At 40.3% G+C, this 16,117-nt stretch overlaps 1 protein-coding gene across 1 annotated transcript in view; it reads left to right on the forward strand.

Moving 5' to 3' along the window:
- The first annotated feature begins 411 nt into the window (after positions 1-411).
- Positions 412-16,117, forward strand: part of CEP295 (centrosomal protein 295) — a 36,009-nt gene continuing 20,303 nt past the window's right edge. The window contains exons 1-9 of the mRNA XM_072398637.1: positions 412-535; positions 3,530-3,664; positions 5,576-5,776; positions 7,145-7,269; positions 8,566-8,659; positions 12,185-12,301; positions 13,340-13,480; positions 14,508-14,691; positions 15,386-15,553. Coding sequence (XP_072254738.1) covers positions 3,557-3,664; positions 5,576-5,776; positions 7,145-7,269; positions 8,566-8,659; positions 12,185-12,301; positions 13,340-13,480; positions 14,508-14,691; positions 15,386-15,553 — 1,138 coding nt within the window. The 5' untranslated portion in view covers positions 412-535; positions 3,530-3,556. The remainder of the gene's footprint in view (positions 536-3,529; positions 3,665-5,575; positions 5,777-7,144; positions 7,270-8,565; positions 8,660-12,184; positions 12,302-13,339; positions 13,481-14,507; positions 14,692-15,385; positions 15,554-16,117) is intronic.

Here is a 16,117-nt window from a genome sequence, read left to right on the forward strand (position 1 = left end):
ACGCCTGGGTCGGGTGACGTATGAAGAAGAACCTGGAAGAAGAGGAGAAGATGGTGGCCCAAAGATGGATGTTGGGGAGACGCAGCACCAGATGAAAGACACTTCGGGACCGATTGACTGGGCTGCGGGAAAAAAGGTAAGTGAATTTTTTTTGTTTTGGGGACTTTTGTTCCTCTTTAAAAGTGTTGGTGCTAAATTTATATATTATCTTTATATTTTAATATATTGGAGCTATATAAATAGTGTTTATTAATATTAAAAAAAACACTTCTAATGACTGTTATAGACTGCTGGAGAGCTTGTTGTACATAGGCCCTGCCCCCCAGCATCTCCATGGTGATTAACACAAATCTCTATGACTGCCCCTCTATATCCCCCCTCCCTCTATGGTTTCTCTTCGGGTCACGTGACATGCCTTCCCTTTTCCCCGCTGCCTGGACCTTCTATGGCGGGGCGTTTGAACACCGGAAGTGACGTCATGCGCTTTCAGGAAAACGAATGCTGTGTTGCCTGGCGAGAGGAGAGCTGCGAGCAGGTACAATACGATTCTTCTAATTCTCAATAAATCAGTCATAATTCACCTATTCCGTGCTGAAATATAATTGAGGGGTGTCATAACAGGCCAAAAATGTATTTATCAAGTTATTGTGGTGTATACAAGCTATGAGGGGGGCACCTATGGCTGCCCCCATATTTGTGCCTTGGCAAATACTATTTAAATGATGAAATATGCTATAAACACATTTACTAAGGTGACAACACTGCTGGTAATGAGGGAGCAGTGTTGTCACCCTGGGCTGCAGACCCCTAGTTGTGTCCAATACAAGGAGGAAGTGTTTTATAGTTCTCAGGAGGTAGCTGCCAAATCAGGGCTTATTGTTACCGTACCATGTACGTTATTCCTATGGGAAGGAAATCCATCACTGCAACAGAATAAACTACAACTTTTTATTTATTACAACTGCTGGGTCAGAATGTAGAGAAGAAGAGGGGAGGCTAAAAAAAAGCTGTTTGATTTTCCCTCACTTCCTATATGATGGTGCTGTTACCATGGCTACAAGTGAGGGGAAATTTCTCCAGATTGCAGTAAAAACTCTCCAGAGTCTCTTCTTTCCTCCTCTGTGATGAGAAGAAATTTTTACATATAAAAGCTTTTCCTGAGAATCGTAAACAAGAGCAATACATGGCTGACAAAGCTAAAAATATTTGATGTCTGGCTGTTATTTCTCTGCTCTGGTCTTGGTGCTCTTTAGTGGTGTAAATGCTTAAAACGTACCTAATTGTACCTATATGAATTTTCACTTTACATAAAAGGGTGGAGAACGGAGGGCGGTTGAGAATAAATAGGAGGGCAAAGCCTCCCGGGATACCTACGCCACGCATCCCGGGAGGCTCTTGGGCGCTTCTTCTACGTATGCCCGAGCATCTCGGTCATGTGCAGAAGGAGCCCTTTTGCTCAAAGAAATGTGCCGATCTCACGCATACACAGTGAGATCGACGATTTGTTTTTCACCCTATCTCGCCCCTGGGTCGGGTGACTTAGGATGAAGAACTTGGAAGAGAAGACGAAAATGGCATGGTCAGAGGGGCGGCTCCTGAACGGTTGCCAGGAAGACACGGGACCAGATGCTTGACACCCCCGGAGTGATTGGTATGCCCTGCGGGATTGAAGGTAAGTGTGTTTTTAGTTTTTTGGGGGGTTTTGAGTATAGTTCCTCTTTAATGAGGAATTAAACTGAAAAGTGCCTAAAACAGAAAAAAAAATAGGCTTACCTTCATTCCCACAGGGCAGTAAGATCCATCCGGAGGTGTCTTCCATTGAGACCCACGTCGTCCCAGCATCTCCCCCGAGCTGCCGTGCCTCTTCTTCCTGGTTCTTCATCCTATGTCACCTGACACAGGCGCGAGATCGGGTGACGTAGGATGATAAAAAAAAACTTGCCGATCTTACTGTGCATGTGTGAGATTGGCATATTTTTTCTCTTCTAATGAAAAGGCTCCTTCTGTGCATGCCTGAGATGTTCGGGCATGCGTAGAAGGAGCACACCTGAGCCTGGGCGATCAAGAAATAGATGCATCCAGCAAATAAAATGTATATTCTAAATCAGTGGTCGCCAACCTTTTCAGACCCACGGACCACTAAATTTACTGGCTCCGGATCCAGCATGCGAGGGGAGCCTGGTGTCACTTAAAAAGGGCACTTCCCCTGAGTGACATCATGATGCCAGAACCCCCTCCCCCCTCCCCGTCCCATCACAGGTCTGGGCCTGCGATGGGTGAGATGGCCGGTTGTTTCCAGAGACGCACCCTGCCCATTGCCCTAAGTCTGCGATCTGTACAGGGGACATAGTCCATGGCTCTGGCCAGTGCACCCCTCCCCCCCAAGCAGAGCCACGAACCACCAAAATTTTCTCGCGGACTGGACCCCTGCTTGGTGACTGCGGTGGTCCAGAAAAAAAATACAGCTGAGCATATCAGACATGATGTGATGCTAGGAAATGCCGGGTAGTTACACCATAATGGCTGGAGTTCAGAAAAGACCCAGAAAAGAGAAGGAAAAACATGGCGGTGCTCATGATAGAATGAGGACAGGTGAGAGTATGTAAAATGTTGCAATCGGGCAGATATGTTTATGGTATTGCAAAATAATTATTCCTAGATTGTATGCTCCTCGGGGCAGAGTTCTCTGCTCCTCTATCACTGTATGTATGTCTATCATTTGCAACATCTATTTAATGTACAGTGCTGTGTAATATGTTGCTGCTATATAAATCTTGTTTATTAATAATAATATTTGAACAATGCAATATTCAATTTATTGAATATGTTGAATTATTTGTGTTGATGACTGGCTTTGGGTAGAATGAAGATTACTTGGCCAAGGCTTTTTTATTCCTAAATGTCCCAATATGAAAAGTTTTCAATCAAGCAGATGGGTATTGCAGACAGGAACAAGCGATGTCCCTTCTGCCTGCCTGATCACAGCCCAGGTGTCAGTTTGCTGAGCTGTGCCGCTCTGTGGTGGTTGCTGGAGAAACTTGGCAATTCCCATTTCCCTTGCGGGTTCTGGGAATCAATAAACGCCTGCATCATCCCAGCACACCCAATAAAGATGGCCAGAGATCACATTCAGGAAGAAAAGGAAAAAGAAATGGGGAGAGGTAGGTATTATAGGGGTTTAGTTCTGCATTGAATATCTTACTAAACTGAAAACCAATTCTTTGGCTTAAATAATTCAGTTCTATTCAGTTAAATATAACAACAAAACCAATCATAAGACCATTCAGTTATCTGACATGTGGATGGCACATTACTTGCAGTCCAGTCCAAGGATCAATTTCTGTTGATTGCAATTATGACACCAACAAGAGAAAATCGGTGTATGCATAGGAATACAGTGGCATTGCTGATGCTTGTGCTCGTGGTGAATGTGAATATATCATTGTTTCTTCAGATATTTAGTGTTCTAAGCTGCCATATACGGGGTTTACTTTCCTTGTAACATCCCCTCTGCGTTTGTTGTTTACAGGATTCATGAGTAACGTACACTGAAAACATGAAGAGGAAAGTGGCCAAAGTTGCCCCACTGCGGCTCAGTCCCAATGAAGAAGCTTTATTACTGAAACAGGAACGAGAGAGGAGGCGGAAACTGCGCTTACAGCAGGTGACACTGAGCTCTGCATTATCCCAAGGCTTTGGCTTTCCAAGCTTTATAAGCAGTAAATGGCCTGAGTAGTGGGTCTGATTTATAACTTAGAGCGTGTGTTACCATCTTCTCTCCATCATGCACAGCTACTCACACCTAGCCCTAGCATTCAAATGTGGCAGCTAAAATCGTGACTCATAAGACCAGGCAACATTTGTGCCTTTTTGCTGAGACTGTTTGAATTGTAGCCTCAGGTTCCTAGGGTGGAGTGACATCCAGAGTGGTGCCATGCTGTAGCCAAGGTTCAGTGTGCAGATCATCTAGACCAGTGGTGAGGGTTTATTGGTGGTGAGTTGGGGGCCACAAATGACAGGAGGTATAAGAACCGGCGGCCCTTCTTACACTGCTCTAAAGCTAGTGACAGCAGGTGTGCAACCAGCGGGAGTGCGGGCAGGTCTCCTCACACTGCTTACACAGGAGCTGCTGAGAATGGCAGAGGAATGTATGTAAGGCTTACACTTCTCTGCCATTCCCAGCAATTCTGCCACCTAACAGCATCCCAGCTCTCTTACACTTCTCTGCTATTCTCAGCTAGTGTGCTGCCAGGAGTCCAAGCAGCTCAGAACAGCAGAGTAGTGTAAGCTGTACTGTATATGTCGGGTTGCAGCAAAATTTTCTATGTTACTGGGCCCCGCTATCAGAATGGTTGGGGACCACTGGTCTAGACCATGTCTACATGTGTAAATGCATTAATTTGCTGCCATGATAAGATAATTGAATTTAACAAGCAGTTGAACAGGTATATCTAATAAAGTGTGTGTGTGTGTTAGTATACGTTGGTAACCCTAACCCTTAGCAGTGTTATTCCCAGTCTATTTTAGCTGGGAACACCACTCTGCATTTTGCAGTAAACACTTGGCTGTTTTTGGGTGATTATTGAACTTGGGTCACAAGGGGCACTGGTCAGTCGGGATGTAATACAAAGACAATGAAATGGGACTTACTAAGGCAATGAGCATTAGAAATTTGAAACAAAGTATAGTGAGGTGGCAGAAAGCTGACAAAATTATAGAGGTTCTTTATGTGAATTCATAAGGCAACTTCTAGGACCACTGAATTTGTCATGTGGTGTTCCCATTTTTTGAACACCTACCTACAGTGCAACATTTAAATATATTCCCCAATAGCCACGAAGCAAATAATTCCCAGATATTAACTTGTAAAAGTGGCATAGAGCAAAGCTGTTGGGAAACACACCAGCTCCTCTCACTACAGGTTGCCTGCAGAAAGCTAGGGAAGAAGGGTATGCACATTGTGGCTCAGATGTTAGCACTCTGGCCTTTGCAGCGCTAGGTACCAGGTTTGAATCTCAGCCAGGGTGCTCGCTGCATGGAGTTTGCGTGTTTTCCCCATGTTTGCGTGGGTTTCCTCTGGGCACTCCGGTTTTCGTTCCACTTTCCAAAAACATACAGATAGATCAATTAGCCCCCCTCCCCCCAACAAAAAATAAATATCTTAAGACTGTATTGAAGACTTATGACTATGGTAAGGACATTAGATTGTGAGCCCCTTTGAGGGACAGCTAATGACATGACTATGGACTATGGACATGACTATGAAATATAAATTCTAGTTAATAATAATGCATACAAGAACAGTTACCCTGTACATAGGTACACCATATAAGTGTCATCCTCTTTGTTGCCATATCCAAAAGATAAAACTAGACTCTCACAACCATATCAGTCTGATTCCAAATCTGTTGTGGAGAATGACATTTGAAGAATGAATATCTAATGTTACTGTGTTGCTTAGGACTGATCATTATTATAAAAAAAAAAAAAAAGTGACAGGTGCACCTTTAAGCCAGTTACTGGATTGAAGGTTTAATTTATACCCTGTGCATGCTAATTGGCTTCTATCTTCTAGGTCAGGGAACAGGAGAAGTTCATCGCCCAGCAAATCCGCCAGGATGTCAAGGAGCGGAAAGATCAGCAGATCCAACAGCTGGCAGAAGAGCTGAGAGCCAAATGGGAATCAGACCAGGCTGAGAAGCTCCGAGCTCTGGAAGAGGTCTATCTGTCAGCACTGAACGCCATAGGAGAGGGACACCGGCAAGCTAAAGAAAATGTAAGACTACAGTTATTTAAAACACATGCTGCAGAAAAAATTCCTGCAGTAAATGTCCTACTTATCAATAAATTACTGAGTGTGTTTTTTTGTGTGTGCCTTGAGCTTGAAATATACTTTCTGGCATGCCCAGCTTCCATCTTTGCTTTGCTGCAGTCAACCTAATGTTCTCCCAGCCCATTTTAGTTGGAAGCATCTTCTGGCACTTTTCAGTAACCACCTGACTGTATTTTGGTTGTTACTGAAGAGTTGGGTCACAATACGAGGGCTTCCACCTACCTACAATTTCTTCCCACCTGGCTTAAAAAAAAAAAGTTCTCCGTTGAACACTGTAACCTTTCGTTTATTCTGCTGTATCTCAAGAAACCACAAAAATGTTTGCGTAAATCCCTATACTCTGTTTATAATGTTATTTTTTGTATGACTGGAGACCTAAACTTTGATTCTAAAAACTATTTATCATTTTCTACCCAGAGGCTGATATGAGGTGTCTATATATCTTATAGAATTCTCTGCAACCTGCTAGCTATAGATCTCCCTCAGTGACATAATTTTATTAGAATTAAAAGTCTCAACATTTCTATAGATGATGATAAATGAAAGACCCAGCTTAGTAACTTTTGTTATTCATATTTTACTAACCTCTGAGCATGAGATCTGTAGCATATTAAAACTGGGAGACATTTTGATGTCTACACTTTAAAAATTCATTTATTTTCTTCCATTTATTTTTTAATCAAGGCTACAATAATTGCCTAAGAACCTTACACGTTAATCTGCTTGCCATCCAGTTCCTGCCAAATCCTCTCGGCAGACAAAGGATTAATTTGTTACTCCTCGGTCTGCTCATAACAAAGCATTGTTATTACATCTGATGGCTATCGCTAGTGACGTTGCGACTTGTTGCCTTAAAATGAATTTAACTGCGTTTAAAAGATTGTGAACTTTATTTAAAAAGGCATTGGATAATGTATAATAGGGTGACATTTTTCCCACTGGCCAGCAGTGTAAGAGGCATTTTTCTAATGTAACACTAATGTACAGTGAGCTGTGGATTTAATAATTATAGCATGGGTTCACTGAAGATCAAGGGAGTTCAACGCTTCCCCCATGTTAAAAAGGCTGCCCTACAGTGTGCGAATTGATGCTGTGCTGCTTTCTCATTGGGTTCACCTCGAACAGGGTACTGGGAGTTGTAACAGTTAAAGCAAACGTTGCCAAGACCTGCGTGGTACAGACAATGTAGTCCTGGGGTCATGTGCTGTGTCTTGTATAGAAGTGGTTTTGTATTTCATAACTAAGGTTACCAAATCAAGTAGGGTAAGTTCTAATCTAAACATTTGGTAGATGATTTTTTTTTTCTCCAAGGAACCAGATTTAAAAGCTATTGAACGCGCCCAAGCTATAAATAATGAGAAGGCTGAGCAGAGGCACAGGGAGGCTTTGAAGGATCTAAAGCAGCACAAACAGAAACAACTCCAAGACCAGACCTGGTAAGCCCTAATAAGAGAATCTGTAATTGTATATCCTCTCCAAGGCTGTGGTTGCTGGTTTGTTTTACCTTTTTATGTCTTGAGGACTAAAATGAAGATACACAGTCAGTAGGTAAGCAAGTCAGCAAAGATAGTTATCAAAGTTCTGTTCTCACAGATTAACCCTTAACTGCAGGTTTGCGTCTAGAGGTTAAACTAAACCTTTTTTATATGCAATTAAGTTATAAATGTTGCTATTAAATTGTATAATATAACTGGCAAGCAAGTTTCCACTCCAAAACCAGGGTATTTTCCAAAGCTGAAAGTGCAAGGTGGCTGTTCTAGGCCAGTGACTGTAAACCCTTTAAACCAGTATGATCAACAGGAAATTGTATACTTTAAAACAGGCAGAGAGCAGTACTAGCCTCCATAATATCCTAACCTGGATAAAAGAACTCCTCTTCCCTCCCCTTAACTTACAAAATTTCCCCTGACATCCAATTGTTAATAATACCATCCTCTGTCACTGCCCTCAGGCACGTTGTCTTGGCGTCACCTTTGATTCTGCCATCTTATCCCCTCATGTTCAGAACATTAACATGTCCTGTCACTTTCACCTACGCAACATCTCCAAAATCTGCCCTTACCTGTCCCCAGAGACCGCCAAACTCCTTGTACAGGCTCTTATCTCTCGTCTGGACTACTGTAACTTCCTCCTCTCTGGTATTCCACTAACCCGACTCTCTCCTCTACAATCTAATATGAATGCTGCAGCCAGACTCATCCATCCTTCCCTCCGCTCCTCTTCTGCTGCATCTCTTTGTAGTTCTCTTCATTGGCTTCCATTTCACCTTAGATTTCAAGCTCCTGTGCTTTGCCTTGAAATCCATAATTAAAATGAATGAGAGTGGTTAATGAGGCTTTATTTTCAGGTTTTGTGATGGCCGTGCAGTTTTGTTTTGTGCTGCCTCCTATGGTAGGTGCAATAGACAGCTATTATACCTGGGTGGGTGTACTTTTATATGGCTTCCAAGCATTTTGAGTTTGAATTGCTTAAAGGTGATTTGGAATAGTTAACTCCCTCTGCCCTATTTATTATAATTATTTCCATCTTTAATACCTGGCCTACTTTGTGATGTATGACTCTGACCGATTCTCTTTAAGCAGCATTCTCAATATCTTCACTTATAAATTGACATAAATTATAACAATCTCCTCATTCAAATTTAATACAGCAACTTCTACTTCACAATTGGTAATGTTTTCAGTAGAAAGTGCACTTCACTGCATGATTTCATGTTTTCTCTCCAAACCCAGGCATATTAAAGCTCGTAAAAAAGCGCTTGACATTGAAAAGGAGCGCGCAGTGAAAATTGCCAGTCTGCCCCCACCACCACCAGATCCACTCGAGGTAAATTCTCATTCCAGGTTATTTTGTTACTAAAAGCAATTATCTCTTTATTGTTTGACAGAGCTTTTATATAACTAAACCCTGTAGTCTGAGGAGCATTACCTTTGTTATGGTTCATTGCAACATCAGAGCCACCAAATAGCTATTAACGATGCTTCTCTGCCTCCATATGTTTTTGTTTTTTGTAAGAGAAGCTTTAAAGTGTTATGTAACACCGCCACAAATACAGATTGTTCTCAGCACCGTTTTATGTATTTCTACCTAGCAATCTCATAATTGTATCCTGTGGATTTACAGGGTAATAAAGAAATATATGTATCGGCCACTTGATTCCAGGAAGCAGAATACATTTAATCAACAATAACATTGTCACCACCAATTTTCTTGGTCAATGAAGGGTTTTTTTCGTGGCATTTCCATAAAGCACTAGTAAAATAGTTTTTATGTATGTTAGTGGAAAAATGCAGTCCATGCAGTCTTTGCTGCTCTACATGCACACGCTGACCTGCAATACCATTAAGGATTTTGTTTTAACCTACACCACCAAGATTCACATTTATTCCCAATAACATTAATTCCTGTTAATGACAAACAAATCATTATTAACTCATACTCCCTCTAAAAAGTAATAATCAACTGTACATGAACCTCTTGATTATCCTTTTCATCACTCAACACAGATGATATTACTGTTCCATGGTGCTGCTCCAAAACCTAGTGGAGGATTGGGGCGAAATGCGTTAGATTACGAGCTGCTCCAAAACTTACACCTCATCTCTTCCTACACCATTTATATGCAGGAAAGAAGCTTGTACGCCTACTGATGATGTTAGAGAATTATCTGTCTAGATACTTGCCTCTAAACCCCAGTGTTCTCCCCAGCCCCCTTTAGCCGGGTGCACCACCTGGCACTTTCAGTAACCACCGGCTGTTTTTAAAGGGCTGTTGACGAGTCACTACACGGGCGGCCACCTGTCTACAATTTCTTCCCACCCGGCTCTAAAAATTTCTGTGTTGAACACTGAAACCCCATCATGAGAAATGGGATAAGGTACCAGTTAAACATTTAATGTATATGATGTTTCTAAATTTGCTTGTATGTAATTGTGCTACCAATACACATGATGTCCTTGGTCTCAACAAAACCCCGTTCTTTTTTCTAAATTATGTATGTCTGTCGAAAGAGACAAAAAAAATCAGTGGTCGTTTTAAAACTGATTTTAATTCGGAGTGTGTTTTAAAGGTATGACTTTTTTTCCTCAAATATATTGGGTTTTACATGATTTAGGAGCAGGAAAACATTTTGAAGCAAATGTATATTCATATATAATAGCCATTGGAGGTAAGGTATTGGAAATAATGTGTGGAAGGTGTATAGGAGGGTCAAGGTAGGGGGTATAATGGAGGTAAAATGTCACAGGTGAGGATGGGCCACAGCTACAAAAAATCGGGGGTAAGTGAAACAAGATTCCTGAAGTTCAATTTTTTTAACATGGGCTACGTAAAGTAGGGTGGTAGGAAATTGTCCACCCAAGGCAACCAGATGGAAGTGAACCCGTGCTTTTTATTTATTGAAATACTATATATATACAAATAGGTAAAAATTTGGGAAGATGAGGAAAATAGTATATATATTTGTGTGTATGAGCCAAAACTTTATTTTTCAGTTTTGAATAGCTTTGGGAAGTTTCTAGAACACTCAAAGTTTTTATTATTAAACAGTATTTATATAACGCCAACATATTACTCAGTGCTTAAAAAGGGGTTGAAAATGACAGACAGATAAAAATTGAGAAATTGTTTAGATCTCCCTGAGTAGGTAAATGTTAAAGCCACATCCCCAATAGAACCAAAGACAACAGGAATACCCAATAATGGGACTTTAAAGGCTAATTGAGTCAAACTTTAAACTAAGTGATAAAATGAATAAATGCACATTTTATTTAATACATCATTTCGTAAAATTAACAACTGTGATACATCCTCTGACTCCTCTCTTAAACTGAGGACACGGACTTGGATTCCACAAAACGCGTCAAAATTAGGAACATCTGTTGGTGTTCCTGGAGGAGATTTATATATTGGCTTAGTGTTTTATGTATCACAGTTGTTAATTTTGCAAAATGATGTATTAACTAAAATGTTTTTTATTTATTTTATCACTTAGTTTAATGTTTGATTCAGATGGCCTTTAAAGTCCCATTTTTGGGTTGTCCACCATTTTTGTCTTTGACAGAGAGGAGATGACTCTGCCCTGAAGAGCTTACAGCATAGGAGGTTGGGGGAAGAAGCTCACAATAGGAGGGGGATAATGGAATGGTGGGTGAGTATTGAGGGTTTAGGAGACAGAAGAAGATGGGTAGGCAAGTTTGAAAAGATGGGTTTTGACAGCTCTTTTAAATGAGGAGAAGGTTAGAGCAAACCAAATAGGATGAGGAAGACCATTCCAGAGAGTCGGGGCAGTGCTACAAAAGTCTTGGAGCCGTGCGTGTGATGAGGTTATGAGCGAGGAAGTCATTAGTAGGTCATTGGAGGAGCAAAGCTCCTAGGGGCGGCTAGGGGAGTATTTTTTTAATTAGGTCAGAAAGTTTTTACTGCTATCCAGTTGAAGAGATTTCCCTTGTACTGCTGAAAACATTTTATCAGACAGAAGCGAGGGGGCTTTCCAGTTTGACAACAGCAGTACTATATGCCCAGAACCCTTGTCAGTTTTCTTTTGGGGTCTGTCCCTGTTGTAGATTTCCCCCTAGCTTCATATCTAGTAAAACAGTTTTCATCTAGACAGATAGGAAAAAGTCATGCAATTCGCAATAACATCAGAAAATGCATTTTATTGTGGGGGGTTGACACACATTCATTTGAAACACAATTCTTTGATCTGCTCTGAAACATTACAAAATAAAAAATGAATTGTAACAATGTGTGTTAAATTTATATATGAATGAAGTATGCAAATACTAGCAGACTTCACACAGCAGCCGCAATATGTTGCAAGAGAGCTCTAGTTGTACATTGTTGGATTTGCCATTATTTTTTTTTTCTCTCTCTTTTACTCTACTAATATAATACACGCAATGAACTCCTTATAGTTTGGGGCATTTGTACACAAGCATCTGCTGCGTTTGAGATGCATATCAAGTGCAGGTCAACAGATTATCTCAGCAGTACAAAGATGATGGTTCGATTACATTTACATTGCTTTGTTTTTCTCTGGATATATCGGATCTTTTTAAGATTTGCCTGAGGGGGCATTTTTAATTTTTTGCTTTGTACTTCACAAAGTATAAGAGAACACAGAAAAGTGTATGTTGGCATTACAAGGTTTGAGTTCCCCCTCAAATCCTCTGAATTTAATTGGCCGAGGTGTAAATAGTGGATAAGGAGACCAATAGTTGATATGAACTAACAAAACTTTATTTCTTAATCCTTAATCCCAGATAAGATATAATGATACATTAACTGATTTGCCTTAAGGTGAGTTTATGTTGGTGACCCTATGCTTTCCCATCTTTTCTTTACTGACAGAACCTTGAAGTTGTGAAAAGACCTCTGCTGGTAAAACTCTGCAATGTAGACAGCTTCTCTGTGTCTCACTACCATCTGCCTGAAGCCTATGTGGACAGAGAGATGGATACGGAGCAGGTAACATGAAATGTGCTTTTGTGCCAATGCTAAAAATACCAGTCTTCAGACAAGAAGAAAAATGTATTTAGCTAATATAGTAAAGCTTTGAAACTGTGCTGATCAGAAATATTGTACCTTATTCTGTTGCTGCAATTTCTTAGATCTGCCAACAACTTTGTAGTACTGAAGTCCTTCTGTCTGAACAAAAGCTTAATAGGTTGGTTCTTAAAACAGAACCAAAGTTGTACTTTAAAAATCCTCTAACAGGCTGTTGTTTACAGAAAGGGACAGGCGATTCCCCTTCTGAAGTAAACCCTTCTACCTGTCTGATTGCTCCAGGAATGAACAAACTCCAATGCGCCAATTAAAATGGCAGGAGATTTTTTATAGGAGAAGAAAGGAGATGCCAGCACCCTGGTTTAGTTCCTCTTTACATGACCTAGGTTTGATTTTATATACATCCAAGGGGGATAATGCACAGGTCGCAAAGTATATTGGATCTCATAATAGAAATTTTTTGTTTCGTTTTACTGCAAAGATTTATTTGTAAAACAATGCTCATAGCAGCTCACAGCAAAAAACTTTTATGTATATTATTTTACAATTAAACAGGGTATAAATATCGCCATCTTCTTAGGACAGTTTCATAGTTGCACAATTTCCTCCTCCCACACTTACATTACAAAAAAAGAACCAGCGTCTGCACATGACAACGGTCAGCAGTGAGCGGGAATGGTAAAACTCACTATGCATTCCCTATGGGGCTGCTGCAGCTTGAAGCTACATGTTGTGTTTCCCAAGGAGGCAGTGGTTCCAGGCGTAAGTAGCGGTTAATGTACCACAACCTCGCTGCCAATGTGAATTCAACTGCCCACCGATCTGTTTTAAAAGCGTTTTAGGTATATAATAAATATCTCCATTTAAACTTCAGGAAAACTAGTAATGTTTGTAATAGCAGTTAATGAAAGGTTTAGACCAAAATCGTCCTGGCTTCTATAGGCAGGGTTTCTTAACTCTTGTATAAGTTGCTAAAGAATATAATAATTCTTTTATCAGCTTGATGCTCGTAAGGCTGCAGTTGAAGAAGCTAAGCGGCTGGATGCACTACAGAAAGAGGAAGAGCGCGAGAGGCGGGAACAGATGGAGAAAGCCACACTTCGGGGATCTCATGCTTTAAAGATGGTACAGCTAACACAGGTAAATAATATTTATTTATACGTTTTGTAAAGAAGCCCTGAGTCAGGAACACTTTTGTGCCTATTCTTTGCTTTCATGTGGAAATGTTCTAAGTACTTATAGAAAAGTCTTGAACGCACACATACATAAATATCTCATCTCCATGCACTACAGTCTCTGGTTTCAGCTACACTACCCCTAAAATCTATCATCTATAAAATGATAGTTATCATGTAAGTGCTATTATTTCTAAATGACAACTACTCATCCAACATTTTTTGTCATTATTGAGGTGTGCATAAAGGATCCTGTCATTGTTCAGTTGTCCCAAATACTTTTTAATACAATGTTCACTTTTTTCACTTTCAATGTTCACTTTTTTAATACAATGTTCACAACCTTCACTTTCCTTACCCTCCATCCCAACCCTAACCCCCAAATTCTTGGTATACATCCCACTGTTCTCTAATCTGCCAGTGTCTGTACATTACCTCACCATAGACTTCTATCAGCTGTTTCTGAAGAAGGTAAACAAACAAAGACAAGCTCTATAGAAGTCGATAGGACTATACTGCTTAGGGGCTAATAAGAAAGTGGACCTACAGTGGTAAAATTGAAACAAACATACAGACCACAACCCTTTGTATCTTGTACAAGTGTGTTTCAAATAAAAAATTTTAAAGGAAATCTTTAGTGAGTTTTGTACATAATACAAATGTCAGTGAGAAAAAAATTAAATACCCAGAAGTGCACAAACCTAATGGTATTGTCTGAGCAGACTGGATGATGGCTCTCCATGGTCAGTGGCAGAGCCCTGCATTAAGGTGGAAAATGTTTTTCACCTTTAACATAATTGTGCTGGTTTGTCCAGTTTGTTTCTCTCTGTTATTGCACTGATGAATAATGCCGACCTCAGAAAGGGCTGTAAACCCAGCTTTACTACTACACGGTGAAGGTAAAAATCCAAATATCTTTTTTTTTTTTTTTTTTTTTTTTTTTACATCCACTTAAATTAAATGAGGTGTACCAACATTGTTTTCGTTTATAGGATCGGGACAGGCTCATGAAAGAGCTGGAGCAAATGCAGCAGGAAGATCTTGTTCGTAGAAGACAGGTTGTATCCCAAATGCCTGCACAATTGTTTGAGCCAGTCTACCGACGGGCAGAAATCAAGGAGGAATGGCAGATGGAGCTCGAGTCTGCCTTTGAGGACATGTACACAAAAGCCATAAGTAAGAAAATCTATACCCTATAAAATCACTAAAACAACTTTACATATTCAGCAGATGTGTACGTGATGAGTGGAGTTGACAAACGCCAATTTTTGTTCATTTTTATATGTTTGTTTAAAAGTGTTTGTAGTGTGCAAAAATCTGTTCAGGACCAATGATGTATTGATTGATTGACTCCATTGACAGCCTGCACTGTGTGTAAAAGCATGTGGCTGCTCATGTGAGAAGAGAACACTGTCACTTAGGTTTACGTGGACTACATGCCACATGAATTTTGATGGAAATGAAAGTTGTCAGTTACACATTGAGATTAGTTGTATAGACACCGGCAGTATGACAGTAGGGCATCCTTGGACCTTTGTTTTTAATTCAAGAGTTCAAAACCAGTGGGGCATTCTGAGTGTTCTAATTTAGGGGGACCAGTGGAGGTACACTAGGACTAGAGACCTGAAATTCTGAGCATGTACTGTTTGGTTGCTAAACCCCCCTTCCAATAAGAGATCATCATTGGGGCAGGCATGAGAGAAGGTCACAAAGATCAGTAAATTACTGTGTTTATGAGGATGGGTGTTTTGGTAGACAAAAGTGGTTAATCCCTGAAAATACTGGAGTACAGGGAAATTAAACTATGCACACCAGTGCTATGAATAGGGGTTTTGTAGTAGGCTAAAATAGACTTTTTTTTTTCCTTAAGAAATAAAAGGAGACATGGTCCTGCACCTCAAACCTCAACCCCTCCCAGACCCCACAGTTGCTAGTGTTGATGGAGATCTGGATTTGTCAGTGGAGCCAGAAACTGTATCTGAAGTTGAACCTCTTTCTAGGGAAACGGGACAAGTGTTACCATCGGATCAACATCAAGGTCAGAAAGTGAACTAATGTATTTCTCTGATGAACAATTTCACATATTTAATGTGTATGATTTAGCTCCTTAATATAAACCTGTTAAGCACCTAAACCAAGGGAGCTAATAATAAAATATTAACTAATAATGTGGAAGCAGGCAAGAAAAAAAAGGGTACTATTGTCCTCTTTGGGTGCTGTGCAAGCAAACCATTGCTTATTGTTACAAGGTCAGTGTTGGCCTTTTTACCTGACTTCCTTGTTGTAATGTAGCTTCTATATAAATGTGTAGTCTTCTTAAAACTTTGAATTCTAGCTAGTGAACCCCATGTCTACAGAGTCTTAAAAAAGCGTACTTAAGCCACTTAACAATTTCAGAGCTTATTTCTTGCAAGAAACACTATTGCAGTATTGCAATCTACCACTGAACATTGAGAACGGCATTCTTATTAGTTCAATGTAATAACATATAAGAATCAGTTTATTAGAGGTTGGTAGTCATTAAGCCCCTGCCATAACTGGTGACAAACCTGCCTATGTAATTTGCTCCTTTTTTCAAATGCTGTTTTCTAGAAAGGCTGTT

The sequence above is a fragment of the Pyxicephalus adspersus genome, chromosome 1 (genome assembly GCF_032062135.1).
Source record: "Pyxicephalus adspersus chromosome 1, UCB_Pads_2.0, whole genome shotgun sequence".
Classification (NCBI taxonomy): domain Eukaryota; kingdom Metazoa; phylum Chordata; class Amphibia; order Anura; family Pyxicephalidae; genus Pyxicephalus; species Pyxicephalus adspersus.